The sequence below is a fragment of the Pteropus vampyrus genome, unplaced genomic scaffold (assembly GCF_000151845.1).
Source record: "Pteropus vampyrus isolate Shadow unplaced genomic scaffold, Pvam_2.0 Scaffold16, whole genome shotgun sequence".
In the NCBI taxonomy this organism is placed as follows: domain Eukaryota; kingdom Metazoa; phylum Chordata; class Mammalia; order Chiroptera; family Pteropodidae; genus Pteropus; species Pteropus vampyrus.
Window position 1 is genome coordinate 6,626,947 of NW_011888797.1, and position 14,997 is coordinate 6,641,943.

Here is a 14,997-nt window from a genome sequence, read left to right on the forward strand (position 1 = left end):
GAGGGAGGAAGGAAGAAAGGAAGGAAGGAAGGAAGGAAGGAAGGAAGGAAGGAAGGAAGGAAGGAAGGAAGGAAGGAAGGAAGGAAATAATAAAATCCTGGTATATAATCTTTGCATGATGGGTCAATTATAGATTTTTCCAAATCTCAGTAATCTAGCTTTCAAAGCTTCTTTGAATAATTACATTTTTACATTTAAATTTTATAACCCTTTTAAAGAAGGAGGAATAATCACAAGGGAAAATGTTTATTCTTATGATAAAGCATAAAGTAGTCTAAAGCTGGGTTTCTACACATTAACTAATTTTTGTCTCAGTTAACATATGTTGAGCACCTACTATTTGCTCAGCACATGTAAAATGCTTTGGTATACGTTATCACACTTCATCCTTCCGCCCCCAGCAACCCTGTGAAGGAGACAAAGCCATTACTGTCACTTCCATTTCACAGAAGAGGAAACTGAGGTCCACAGAGGCTCTGTGACTTGTCCCAGGTTAAACATAGATGAGAAGTGGCAGAGCCAGGACTGAAGCTCTGGACTCCAGACTCCTAAGTCCCATTTGCTTGTTCCTTAACCAGCGTGCGAGGCAACATTTCAAAAGGTGGTCTGGGATGAGAACTGGCTGCGTGTAATGCAAATACCAAGAAAGCAATCCTGTGACTATAAATAAAGGTCATTTTCTACTATTAATTAGGTAACTTTATCTTCCCCAACATTCCAGGCTCACTCTCGGGTATCTTTTGCTATGAAGCCTTCTGACCAGGAAGGCTTGTCACCCAGAATCTTGGGTCTCTTATCACACTGGGTCATAATCATCTGGTGCCATCTGCAGTGAGTCTCCACTGGTAGTAAATCTCTGAATAAGAGTCAGATGTCAGGGGTGTCATTGAGGGATTGGCCCATCATTCTCTCTGTGGCTTGGCCTCAGGCCAAATGTCTTGGCAGGTGAACAAACAGGAGGAAGTAAGGATGACTCGGGATGTCCCTGGATGACAGGACAATGACTCAGTTGTTAAGTAAAAGGGGACAGGCAGGAGGCCAGACGTGGATGATGGGAATTTCTATGAAGTTCTTGTCATCTCTGAAAAGATGAAGGCTGACAAAGTGCAAGGATCACCTCCCGGCCATCTCTGCATCCCATGCAGAACCTAGCACAGCGTTAGGCGGTGTCCAGTAAATGGTAAATTTATATTGTCCAGTTAATGCCACCTTGTGTACTAACACAGTCCACAGTGTTTTTTAAATTGCCCATCGTGACCCATTAGTGAAATCACTTTTGATGCTGTAGACAGTATTTTTTATCAATCAGGTGTAAGAAAAGAGACGTAAAAAGGAAAAAAATTGAGAGCGCATTGTGCGATAGTACAGGTCAGTATTATTTTCCATGAAATTTTTTTCATGGAAAATAAAAAAAAAAGTGTGTGGTGATGGTGGTGGTGGTGTGTGTAGTGAATCATGATATAAACTACATTCTTATTCCGAATCACGGTCAAAAACGTTTGAAAAACAATGGTGAGAGAACAATCTTAGCAAGAAACTTACTTGACCAGTTTCCTGATTACAGAAACATTAAAATTGAATAATCATTTGCATCGTTCATCATTTATTCACTACTCATCCAAAAAACATCTTCTATAGTTCCTTTCCCCATTGTGTCAGTCTGTTAGGAGTAGAGGTGAAACGGTCAGGAATAAGTGACTGGCTCAGTGTGGCTGGAGCCACTAATGACACAGCACAGGCCAGAAGAGGTGCATGCCACCTCAAGCCTGCCCATCTTCAAAGGAGGAACCTTTGTTTCTGAGATTTTATGATTTGAGCAGGGTGAAGAGTGGACTTGAACTACTGATTTTTGCATTCTGTCTGTTTCCCTTCACCCTGCCAGTTGTCTTAAATAATTCAGCACCTGTGTATTGATATTATTTTATTGTTCCCAAATTATTTGTCAATGCCAGTCTTGTCTCTTCAGTTAGTTTACACACTCCTTGAACACATCTGCTTCTTTTGCATTTCTAAAATGCCTGTCAGGGTTGGGAATACAACAGGCACTCAATAAGTGCTTTCTACTTATTGACAACTACTTATTGCTCAGGTCCCTGCTAAGACATCCCTTCATTTCTCATTTTCTCCCACCATAGAGCACTTATCATATGGCTTTGTAGTTACATGTGGAGCAGCAGTCCGTCTCCTTTGCTTGGGATGTAAGCCCACTGAGGGCAGGCAGTGTGTATTCTGTCCATCACGCTGTCCTCAGCTCCTAACACAGCACAGTGCCTTCCTTGTTCATTGTATCAGCAGTGATTGGCTCTTGGTAGATGTATCTGTTAGTTATCACCATAGAAATGCTAAGTAACAAACAACCCTTCTATCTCACTGGCATACCAAATTAGCATTTGTTTTGAGGGGCAGCTCTAAGCTTCAGGTTGGTACTAGATCCCTTCTGTGTGTCTCTCACCCTCCTTAGACCAGCAGGCTAGCCAGGGTATGTTTTTCTCATGATGGTGGCAGAAACCCAAGGGAGGAAGTTCAACCACACAGGTGCTTTTTGGGCCTTTGGTTCCATTGTGTTCAAAACATACCTTTGGCCAACGTAAGTCAGTGGTCGAGCCCAAATTCAAGGAGCTCGGAAGCACACTCTGCCGATGGAGGTTGGGGCGATGAAGGGAAGGGTGAATATTTCTGAATAACCTACCAGAGTAAGCGCTCTGGTCTTGCTAAATGTTCATGGAATAGAAAGAAAAGGAAGAGAATAATTGGATTCCAGGGATTTCCCATGAGTACTCACCAGACAAGTTACAGAAGTCCTTGGGGACTCTTTACCTCCTTACACTGAGTCCTGCAGAGAAAGCCAGAGCCTTGTCTAACACCTAATAGCCCGGCCACCTGGAGTTAAATTTGTTGGGCAAATAAACCAAGCCCTCAGATGTGACTGCCATCAGAGACTTTTCCTCAGGGCACCCGGGGATGGCAGCTGCCTCTGGGAGGGAGAATTGGACAGTGACTACCAGCTCCTGGAGAGATATCTCTGAATGGATAGAATCCTGCAGGCTAAGGACAGGATTCTGTGTCCTTTGGAAATGTGTGCATACAGCTGAATTTTAACATTTGTTAAAATTAGCAGGTCAGGACTTTGAGGCAACCTTTTCAAATAGCTAGCAATCATTTCTAAAAGGAGTCCAGAGCCTTGAGTGTCACATTGGCTTTGTGGTACCAACTCTGGTGTGGTTTGAGGTTTGTGCGAGGTTTTGCACCCCTCCTTTGTTTAACGGAAAAAAAGAATAATCTTCTTTTCATTCTCTCTCCCCACTGACTGCAGGAGTGCTGTGCCTGCCGGACAGCCTGAATCTTCACAGAGACCCGCAGAGGTCAAACAAGCCGGGAGAGCTGCCCATATTCAGCCAGTCCGAGTTAAGGACCATTGAGCAGTCCTTGCTGGCCACCCGCGTGGGCAGCATCGCAGAACTGAGTAAGTGGATGCTGGTTCTCCAGCCCTCTCTGTGCCCGAGGTGCCACTGCACGCAGGGCAGCGCTTTGTAACCAGCCCCATGACACCTCTTATCGAGCACCTACCGTGTGCACAAAACAGTGCCGATGACTGATGACCGTGGGAAAAGCGAGGGCTCTGGAGTCAGGCGGGCCTGGTAAATTCCCCGGCCCTGCCACTGATGCACGTCAAGTTCCTAAACATTTCTGAGCCTCAGTTTCCTTTCCCATAAAATAGAGAAAAATAATAGTCCCTCACTTAGAGTGTGGTTGTGGTGATTCCACAATCCATAAAGGAGTTCGACATGGTGCCTGGCACACAGTAAATGCTCTATAAATGGTGGCAGTTCGTCTGATTTTCACAAGGGGATCCATTAAAGCATATATCAAATCACATCTCTTGTCTGTTTAGAATCCTCCACTGGCTCCCCATCTGACCCCAAGTCCGCAGAATTGCTTCTGAACCACCCCAGCCCATATCTCTCAGACATCTTCCACTCGTCCTTGAGGCCCGCTGAACTCCAGCCCCCCTGGCTCCTTGCTGTTCCTAGAACATAGCAAGCATGCCTCAGGACCTTTGCACTTACGTTCCCTCCTCCAGGACCACTCTTATTTCGGATATCCACATGGCTTGCTCCCTCATTGCCTTCAAGTCTCACCCAAATGTTCCCTTCTCAATGAGACTTTCCCTGGCCACCATACTGAAAATTATAACCCCCCGAAGACCCTTCCCTTCGTCACTGCTTTGCCATCCCCCAGCAGTTATTCTATGACAGACTCTATATATTTTTTTGTTTTTTTAATAACAGCATATAAATGATATACAGTTCACCTATTTAAAGTATACAATTCGATGATTTTTAGTATATTTACTGAGCTGTGCAGCTGTAACCACAATCAGTTTTAGAACATTTTAATCACCCCACAAGAAACCTGATAATCATTAGCAGTCACTCCCTTCCCCTAGTCACACCCTATATTTTACTCGTTTATTTTTTTTTAATTGTCTCTCTCCCTGCTAGAATATAGTCTCGCAGAGAGTAGAGGTGTTTGTTTTGTTCATTAATGCAACCCCAGCACCAAGAACACTTCCTGGCACATAGTAGGCCCTCAGGAAATGTAGGAGACGGGGAGAGAGAGAGAGAGAGAGAGAGAGAGAACACACGTGCATGTGTGTGTGTGCATGAACTGGAGGAAGTCCGGAAGAGGGAAGAGAGACGGAGGGAGATGGAAAGGAGGGATTGTTAAGAAGTTTGGGGTGCCTCGAGTTTGAGCAATGATTTCTCATGCTCGCCCACCCCTGATTTAGAGCCGTGCCCTCTGAGCCCAACAACCAGAGGGAAGTAAAGCTTTCCTTTCCTTATGTTTACTTATGATCCCGTGGACTGTTAAATGACTTAGCTGTGTGTTAGATCCCAATGGGATTGGAGCGTTGATCTTGGAAATGCTAGGTTGTATTAAAGTCCGAGTTGATGTGAGAATCTAGAAAATTCTGAACTATAGAAGGCTTTAGGATCTAAATAGGGACATGTACCTCTTCCCAAGGGAATTCCCTGTACACCCAAGACAGGCAGGCATCCTTAGTTAACACATGGCAGTCTGGAAAAGGGACAAAGTAACTGATTCCAGGCTGGGGCAGGGGGTAGAGTGGTCCTCGTGGTCACTAGAGCTACTTTCCTGGCACCTAGATTTAGAAACTGAATTTCCATTCTCATTACACCCCTGAAATCACGAATTGCCTCCAGTCACCAGCTCTTCCAGTTACCAACCAGTTATTCGATTTTTCTTAAATTTGGGGGTACCATGAACCCCTTTGGCAATCCAGTAAAGCCCGTGGACCCTGCCTCAGAATATTTTTAAATGCAAAAAATACGTAAGTTTACAAAAAGAAACCAATTACACTGAAATTTTCATCTAAACGATGCTTTTTTATTAGCACATTAACAAGATTTAGCAGCAGCTCTGAGGACCCCATTATTTTGAGATGGTGATGTGTGTGAAGGATATTTTGAGATATCTACAACAACTGGAACGGAATAAGGAAGTGTCTGCATTTTAACAGCTCCCTGGGGATTCAGATACAGAGGGTCAGAACAGCCCCCTGGGAGAAACATCTTTCTAAGAAGAAATGCTGAGATTTGCTCAGGACACCGGAAACACAGAAGCTGGCTACAGCTGTCCCCTGAGGTCTCAAAGTTTGTCCTGGGGTGTCATAAGGACTCCTCCCTGGGCTGGGGCTCTACTTAATTCCAGAGCTGTCTTGAAAGGATTTGCTAAACAAATCTGCACTTCACCTAAACAGGCAGTCTGCAGGAGTGGCTTGCTGCATAAATTGTTTTTAAGGACAATTTGCTCTGCAAATTAAATGCTGTCATTGTGGTTGAGTGTTGACTTTAGCATATGAATTGTTGGCACACAAATGGGTGGTGCTAATTACTACGGTGTTTTGTACATTCATTAAGTGGGCCTCATAGAACATATGGGAGGAAGCGCTTTGATAAGCCACATGGGTGACTGAAGGTAATAAAATTGGCTTTTTTCTGATCTGACTATAATTTAGACAGGCTTGCTCTGTGGTCTGAATCAATACAGCCTTGCTCTCTCTGTGTACATAGAGAGTTGTTCTTCACATTCAAAGGTTACTCTGCCAGTGTGGATTCTAGAAACTGCTGTTTTTGAGCAAAGGCGAAGTAGAGAGAATTTGTTTCCAGATATCCTTGCTCTTCTTGAATCAGGCTCAAGGGCAGAGCCCCTGACCAAGGCCTTATTAATGGCCAATACTAATACAACAGTAACTGACATTATTGAATGAGGGAACTATTTCCAGTGGAACCATTCTCGTCCACATTGACATGGAAATAGACGTGAGAAGAGGACCAACGACTGGTCTAAGATCAGCCACACCCGTGAGCTGAAGGGTTGGAGATCCGAGTCCAGGTAACAAGGCAGAGCTTTCACACCTTACCACTAGACGGGACTCCTCCTGGGGGAAGCCCAGCAGACGTCTCTATATGTTTCAAGGGAAACAAATGTCCCCTCTGTAAGATCAGGGAGTTGGTTGGGTCTGTGTTCTTTCCAGCTGAGGACCTGCAGTTTGCTCTATAGGATGCATTGTGGACACTGTCCTCAAAACTAAATCGGAGATGCAAAAATTCACAAAGGTTAGTTACCAAGCATCTCACCAGGCACCTAGATGGGGACCCACCCCTACAGACTGAGATTTCTCCCTACACTGCCCCACTGCCTCCATCCTCAAAGCACCATATTAAAATCTAGAGAACCGCCTTGATCACTGGTGATGTCCAGAGCCATCTTTGTCCAGCCTGTTATGACTTGCAGTGAAAATAGATCCACTACTTCTGGAGTGCCTACACTATTTACCAAGTGCTTTAAATACATTAAAAGTATTATTATTCCCATTTCACAGATAAGAAAACTGAGCCTGGGAAGGATAAAGGACCCAAGGCCACACAACTACTAAGTAACAGAGTCATAATTCAAACCTAGTTCTTCCTTTTTCCACGTCGATATGCTGTGACTAATTCAGCTTTGCCTTCTGAGCACCTAACACATCACCATAGCTTGGGAAATACCTGTTGAATGTCAAATGAATAAATGAATGACCCACAGTGAACTAGTCAAAGCTGAAGAAAATGCTACAGGTGAGGGGAACTCTTCATGAAACTCCAATCAAATAGTAAAGACCGTTGAACTGAAAGTTGAACTCAGAGAACTGAAACTGAACCTCTATATCACTAAAATATTTGAATGAGAAGCTAAATCAGGATAGCGAAAAGGTCCCCAACTGACACAGGATGGTGATTCCTTAATAACAAGCCCTAGGAAATTTGCAAGGTGATACACTGACCTTCACAATGGACTTAGAGTCTGGCAGGCAGTCCAGATGGCATTCCCTGAGCCAGTGAGGAGGTCCGGTTGGGGAAATTGGGTCCACCCAGTCTCCCCCACTGAGGCCAGAGGAAAAGTCAGAGGCCCTGGCTTTTCTTGAACCAACTTGACTCTGCATCTGGTCCCATCCAGTCCCATACTGGAGGCCTCTGAGATCTTGTCTCAACTCTTCTGCTCACATCCCAGTCTGTGCCTCCTTGCTCTCAATTAAACCCTCATCAGACAGTCATTAATTACGGTAATTGCTTTCTGTTGTTTAAAGGGAAAGCAGAGGGCTCCATTTAAAAAAATGCCTCTTTTTGTTGTCTTTTCACACTAAACTGTGAACTTATTGCCCCCACTCAGTGGGGCCATTAATTTACAACTGTACGTCAAAAGGATTTCTGGGTTGTCTTTTCCTCAGAGCCACCAGAAGACAAAACAAACAAAACAAACAAAACAAAACAGCCTTTGCCGTTTGGACAAGGGAGTTGCTCTCCTTGTTTGAAATGTAGCTGGGCTCTTTTCCGAGAGTCTGCTCTCCCCAGTCCCAGGGAAGCTGTATCTGACCATGGATGAAATGAAGAGCAGGGAAACAATGAAGGCATTGTTGAAGCACCGGCGTGGGCAGAAAGAGCTCACCATTAAAATGTGTGACCCAGGGCAGTCACATCTGGCATGCAGGAGGACAGCTCAGCGGTAGCTGCACCCATAGCCTGGGTCTGGCTGGTTACAGCAGCATTTTCCCTACGGGCCATACTGGAGAAGATCGTAGGTGATACACAAACGCTCTCAATTTTTAATTGCTATGAATTTTTTATGAGTACAGGAAAAATATTGGTTTTGCATTTGTGGCACTGATAGGAGGTTTCCTTCTAAAATGAATTTATTTGTGTGAAAGAATGAGCCAATTTAAAGAAAAATATTAAGTAAATAAATTGTACCTGCGGCACACAGATATGAGAAGTCACGATGGGGATTCCCAGATGGCTGACGTTTGGGAAACTGGGTTATACATGGATTCTCAGGGAGGTTCCTAGAGCCCAACTCCAGGGCAGCTAGTTACAAGTAATTAGTTGTTTAGGTTCATGAAGCTGACAGGTGAAGCAGCAGATAACACAAACATAGAGCGGGGTTTAAAATGGAGCTACTGATTTCCAAATACCTGTGCCGGTTTCATCCCCCACGGTCAGCCCTGCTCAGAAACATCCTTGAGGCCTCTGATCCAGGGACTAGGCTGACAAGGATGCTGATAATGTTGATTGGTGGTGATGGTAGTGGTGATGGTGGTGGTAATGACAGTCTTGAGTCCAGACAGCATGTTCCTAACTACTACACTACTCCTCCAGGAACAGTGCAATGAATGACTCATGATCTCTGCCCTTGAGATTCAACAAGGGAAGCAGACATGTAGACAGTCACCCGGGAAACACGACAGAATTAAACAAGTAATGTGTTAGACTGTATTAGCAGGTGTTGCAGGTACACAGAGGAAGGGAAGATTCATGCTTAGTGGGAATGTTCTGGAGGGCTTCATGGAAGAAGTGACATTTGATCATGGATGGCCTTGAAGGCCTTCAGTAGTTGGGAGAATGAAGGAAAGGGCGCTCTAAGGTGAGACAAGAACAAGAGCCAAAGCAGGGAACCTGGAGGTGAAGGGCAAGCTGAATGATGCTCAGAGGAGATGGTTAGCCTACCAGAGGCCAAGGCTTCCCAGCGTCTTGGGGAATTAGAGACATGGTGCAGGGGCCCAAACATGGACCCTCTTCTCCTTTCCACTCCCTTTTGATTTTCTTATTTCGAGCTTTTTTTTCTGGGCGCTCTCAAAAACAGAAAGGTGAATGTACTCCATCCTGACCCTAGATGGAAGGTACCAGAAAGTAAACACTACCTCGGTAAGCTTATTATTGTGATAATACCAAGGAGCACATGCCATAAATCAAAATTTAGAAAGTACAGAAAAGTTGAAAGGGAATATCACCCACCATCCCATGAGGCAGAGAAATCCATGGTCAACATTTTGATTTTTTTTTTCTGGTATTTACTCAGTGCAGAGTTTTTAATAACATAATCCTAATCACACTGTATGCAATTTCGAATTTCACTTTTTTCTCTACTTACCATTTTAACATAAGGATTTTTCTCATGATATTGCACCTCCATGCAGACATTTTTAATAACTGCATAAGTTTATGATTTTATCATGCAAATGTACCAGAGTTTATTTAACTGTGCTCTTATTTTTAAACATTTGTTTCTTTGTCAAATTTTGGATCCCATAAATAATGTCCGGTTGAAAATCCTTGTGCATGAAGCTTTTGCTGCATTTTGGATTCTAATATTGGAACAGATTCCCAGAAATGGAATTACTGAATCAAGGGTAAAGAACATTCGTTAACACCTTGGCTGCATAATGCCAAATTGCCTCAAGATGGTCTTGGAGCTGGCCAAGGCTGCATCAGCCTGTCCCGGAAAAAAGGACTAGGTCAAGGTGAGGTGAAGAGCGCAGGCATTAGAGTCCGACCAAATTGGAATCTTGTCTCTGCCTCTCGCTAACCTTGTGACCTTGAGCCTCAGTGTCCTTATCTGTAAGACAGGATTTCTCAAAGATCTTCAGACACATCTTCTCTGCAAGTCTTTACTGCCTAAAGGCTCTGAAATCTTACTTCTGTCCACAGGTGACCTGGTGTCGCGAGCAATGCATCACCTGCAGCCCCTCAATGCCAAGCACCATGGCAACGGCACCCCACTGCACCACAAGCAGGGGGCGCTCTACTGGGAGCCTGAGGCCCTGTACACTCTCTGCTATTTCATGCACTGCCCGCAAATGGAGTGGGAAAATCCCAACGTAGAGCCTTCCAAAGTCAACCTCCAGGTGGAAAGGTAAGACGTGCCTTCGTCTTGGGTAGCCCAAGAGATGATTTGTCCTCTGGCCTATACTGCTTTGTCATGGGAGGGTGGCTCCTGCCTCCGGGGAAGTGCAAGTTTGGGGAGGGGAGGGGTGCTGGGGTCAGAACTGCCCAGTTCCCAGAAATTCACTGGAGGGGTCCAGGTGGGAACCTGGTACCCTGAGAGGGTATCCGAGACCCAAGTATGGTCTTTGAAATGGGATTACACAAGGCTGGTCCAGTTCAGGATGAAAACGGCCTGGGTCAGAAGAGTAGGTCTGCAAATTCCGGACGAGCGAGGGCCTCTGTAGTGCAGGGTCGCTACCTTGCGGAGGCAGCTCTGGGGGATGCCAGCTCCTTCGGTGGGAGGCGTCTGATCTTCCTGTCCCGGCTGCCCTGGGACCTGGGGGCGTAGTGAGAAGATTGGACCATAAGCACCGCCCAGCGCTCAGCCGCTCAGCTGCTCAAGTGGGCCTCTCAGGTGGGCGGGAGACCGGCTTCGTGGGGGAAGCAGAATCCTCACGGAAAAGGAAAAACAGGCGAGAAGGAAGGGCGAGCTTCCTGGGAGATGAAGCTCCCTCTGACCCAGCTCCTGCTGCTCCTTGGCACTGTCCCTCTGCTTCCCTGTGCCTCAGTCTCCCCATCTGTAAACCAGCAGCTGAACCAGCAGTTTCCAGTTCCCTTTGATCTGAAAAAGCCAGGATTCTCTAAGGATAGTTTCAACCTCTCAGAGGCAGGGTATCTGAAACCCTCAGGAGAGGGGGCCGCCTGGAGGCATCTGCTTTTCCTCTGGGAACAGGTCCCCAAAGTCATCACACAGTGTCTCGCAAGTCAAGGCCCCTCCTCCACACAGGCCTGTTTACTCCAACAACTGAAGTAGTGACCCCTGTTTATCAAAGCAGCGGTTAAGGGAACAGGCTCTGTGACCCAGACTTCTGGGTGCAAGTCCAGGCTCTTCTAATTAAAAGCCAGGGAGCTTTGGGAAAGTGCCTTAACCTCTCTGCACCTCAGTTTCTTCATCTGCATTATAGGGCTACTAAGAGTTATTCTTTTGTAGGGCTGTTTGAAGATTAGATGGGTTGAATAGTGTTTAGCACATAGTAAGTGCTCAATAAATGCTCACTTCTATTGTAGATATTATCTGCATGTAGCTGAACAACTCTGTTTGGGCTCAAGTAGACTTTTCTCTGTTAAATGGTTCCAAGTTGTTTTGAAATTCTCATTGGATGCTCCATTTCTGCCAGGATGGATTAGGGCTTAACTGGGCTCCTTTACAAAACCACATCTCTTGGCTTTCAGTAAGGAAAGAGGATGGAGCCAGGGCTAGACAGAAGTTGCCTTTTTTTTTTTTTCCCAAAGAATCCCAAGTTAGCATAAATACTTCAATTCAATCTGGAGTTAACTTAATCAGAGGATCGTCAGGTCTCCTGCAATCCAGGCCAAAGCAGTGGGTGCCCTGTGCCTCTTCTCATGTGCCAAACATGCCTAGGATGAGAGGGGGCAGAATTTCCATGGTCCCTGGGCAGAAAATAAGGTCAGTCAGATACACCAAGACTTTGCGTTCTACAAGTGTGAATCTTGAGGGTTGAGAGAATAGAAACCCTTAGTCTCTGTGGCATCTAGGTCTTCAGCCCCTCCCCCACAGCCTGTACAATAGCACGATTTCTCTGATTCACCCCCCTCAGGTTGTTTTCAACTCCCGCCTCTAGGCAGATGACCCCCTCTCCATCTCCAGCCAGACATCACCTCCTCTGAGCACCAGAACCTTTTCATCCCACTCAGCCTTCTGATGTCCACTGTCAAGTCTCATGCTCTCAGTCTGGTTCTTCTCAGATTACTTATTCTTTTCTGCCTATCACTTACCATAATCCGTAATTAGACATGTATTTCTGTGTTTGTTTATTGCCTATAAGCTTCGTGAGGGCAGAGGACACACCTGTTCTCGTCATCACTGCACACCGAATGCCAAGCTTAACATCTGGTGCACAGTGAGAAGGCAACAGGTATTTGTAGAATGAAAGAATGAACGGATCCATTGATCCAGCTACCTATGAACATTTCCATATGGAGCATTCACAACCACCTCAAAACTGAAGCCATCGTCTTTCTTCCCAAACCAACTGCTCTTCCTTTCTCCCCAGTCTCTAAGAATGGTATCCCCATCATCCCAGTCACCCCAATCAGAAAACTGTGACTTACCCCACACTCCCTCCTGTGGCCAACTGGTCAGTAGGCTTCATTGAGGGTTTCATTGATGCTACATCTGTGACACCTCTCATGTCTCTATTCCTTCCTCCCCAGATTGCTGCTATCGCATGATTTAGGACCTCGTTCCCTCTTACTTCCGTTAATGCATTTGGCTTCTAGATGATCTCCCTGGAGGTGAAGGTTAATATCCTGACCAGCTCCATCCTCCTCACAGCCACCAGACTGAAGTTTCTAAAATATAAACCTCATCATGTGATGTACTTCCTGCCTCCTGCTCAACACAATGGCACGGTTCCCATTACATTTTCTAATATGCCATTTCCATCTTCCCTTCTAGAACCTATTTCAGAATTCAGAGTGTAGTTGAAATGGCTGTGAGTCTAGGGAGACCATCTAAGGATTTCAAATTCTCTGGGACAACTTTTAAAGAGACGTGAGCTGCGAGGGAGAGCAGAGTGAAGAGAACATGTCCCGGAATTTGTTAGAGTCAATTATTTCAGTCTTTCCATTTCTTTTTGGTTGAATTTTTAGGTAACGACACGAAACGCAAAGCGGAACTTGGTCATTTTTTGAGTTCTGTTCACTTTGAATCTCTGCAAAGAGTATGGACTTGGGAGTCAGATAGACTTCTGGGTTTTTTTGCTGTAAAATCTGTTATTGTCCATATAGAAGACTTTGTGTGAATTCTTCTAGACAAAAGCTATTTCTTCTTGTGTCTGATGGACTAGGCATTGGTGTTTAGCATCTGAAAACATATGTGGAAGGGCTTCGGAGGAGAGAGGGCCCTTTTCAGTCAAGTGTTGATACCAACACTGTACCAAAACCTCGAAATAAGAAATTTCCAGCGAGAGGTAGGACAAAAATTGGCAGTTATTGGTCTCCCTTTCTTTCTGTCTCCTTTTTGCCCCCCGAGATCAAACAACATTTCCTTGACTCTATTTCTATTCTGTCAAAGTCAGGTAGGGTCACGTTGGTTATATGGTTTTCCACTAGACTGTCCAAGCTCTTCAGGAGCAAGGGCTGAATATTATTGGCTTTTGTTCACGCCCAGCAGAAAGCCTGGGAAATCTTTGTTGACTGAAGCATGGATTGTTTTGTGCCTGGAACCACTTCTACTTGTCAGAAGAACCTTTCCTGGCTGGAGTGTTTGGAACTAGGCCTACATGCACCACTTTACTCTTTCATGTGGGCACAGTTTTAGCTTTACTGCATTTGTTTTGGATAGTTTCATTTTTCATGTGGGATTTTGAAGACGCTCAGTACCAGGGTAAAATTTCTGTAATTTAAGTTTTTCCAGAACTTTGGCTACTAGTTTTTGAACTTCTGAAATTATTTAGGTATTTTTTGTTTAAAAAAATACTCAGATAAATTTTGTAAGATTATGCAATATTTTGTAAGATTAGGCAATATTTGTGTTCCACATAGTAATGATAAATATAAATACCTTAATTTTGCTGGTAGAGGCCACATGAGGTTGCTGTTCTTAAATGGAATCATCTTAAATCTGTGACAACTGGAAATATCAGTGATACCTAGATGTGTTTACCATGGATGATTTCAGGAATTTGTTACCACAAAGTGAAAAAATAAGATAAATAGAAGTATTTTGTTGCCTGTGGTAGCTGGTAATGGCTGAGAGGAACAGTGATCAGCTTTACTCAGAAGACTAGGCAATTAGGTAGTTCTACTCTTCCCCAATCTCCCTGAAAACAAACTAGAATTTATACGTAGGCAGTGGCAACTCTCACTTCTTTCTCAAGCAAAACTATACAAACAAATGTGGCAGACTGTCTATCAGGGGTCTCTCAACCACAAACACAAGTATACAATCACCAATCAGCTATTCAAGGAAAACTAATGGGAGAAACAAAATAGTCTTAACAAATGGAAGAATTTACACTTGAAGAAATAGAGTTAGTAAAACAAACACAACAGAAAGTGTCTTCCAAGACACTCACTCTATACTCACTCAACTGATGTGTTGTGACACCCAAACACGTCGGTTCTTAATGCTTTTTCATCTGTGGCATGTGTGACAAGTGATAATCAAATTTTATCATACTCCAATGGACATACCCAAGATTATGCAAACTTTCCAGCATTCTAGTTATAACTCTTCCCCATTCTTCCACATGAATGAATATATCAGAATCCAAGTAAGTGGAGGTGTCTTTGATACAAGTGGCACTACTAGTGGAATACTTAGTTGTAAAAGCTGAACCTACTATACAACTGCTTAAAGCAGAAAGAAAACCTCTGGGAGATCCAGTGTAGGCAGAGGTTACCAAACCCTTCTCCCTTCTGCATGAGAATATGACCTTGGGTTAATTCTCCAGCTCTGTTCTCCTGGAAACCTCTAAAAATTACAGTATCAACTGTGTTACTAAGCAACATTGCTTACAGTCTAATTTACCCTAAATTGGTAAATTAGATCTGGCTTGGTAGTACTATCAATACTACATAAATATTCAGAACTTTGGGCTTCCTTGAATTCATTGACTTGTAACTGGCAATGCCCTTGCCGGAACCTTGG

General features: G+C 44.4%; 1 protein-coding gene across 2 annotated transcripts in view; it reads left to right on the forward strand.

The window, feature by feature from the left end:
- Nucleotides 1-14,997, forward strand: part of BTBD11 (BTB domain containing 11) — a 354,686-nt gene that overhangs the window by 249,840 nt on the left and 89,849 nt on the right. For both annotated transcript variants that reach the window (XM_023527347.1, XM_023527348.1), the window contains exons 3-4: nucleotides 3,314-3,463; nucleotides 10,047-10,251. In XM_023527347.1, the coding sequence (XP_023383115.1) occupies nucleotides 10,067-10,251 (185 nt within the window). In that variant the 5' untranslated portion in view covers nucleotides 3,314-3,463; nucleotides 10,047-10,066. The remainder of the gene's footprint in view (nucleotides 1-3,313; nucleotides 3,464-10,046; nucleotides 10,252-14,997) is intronic.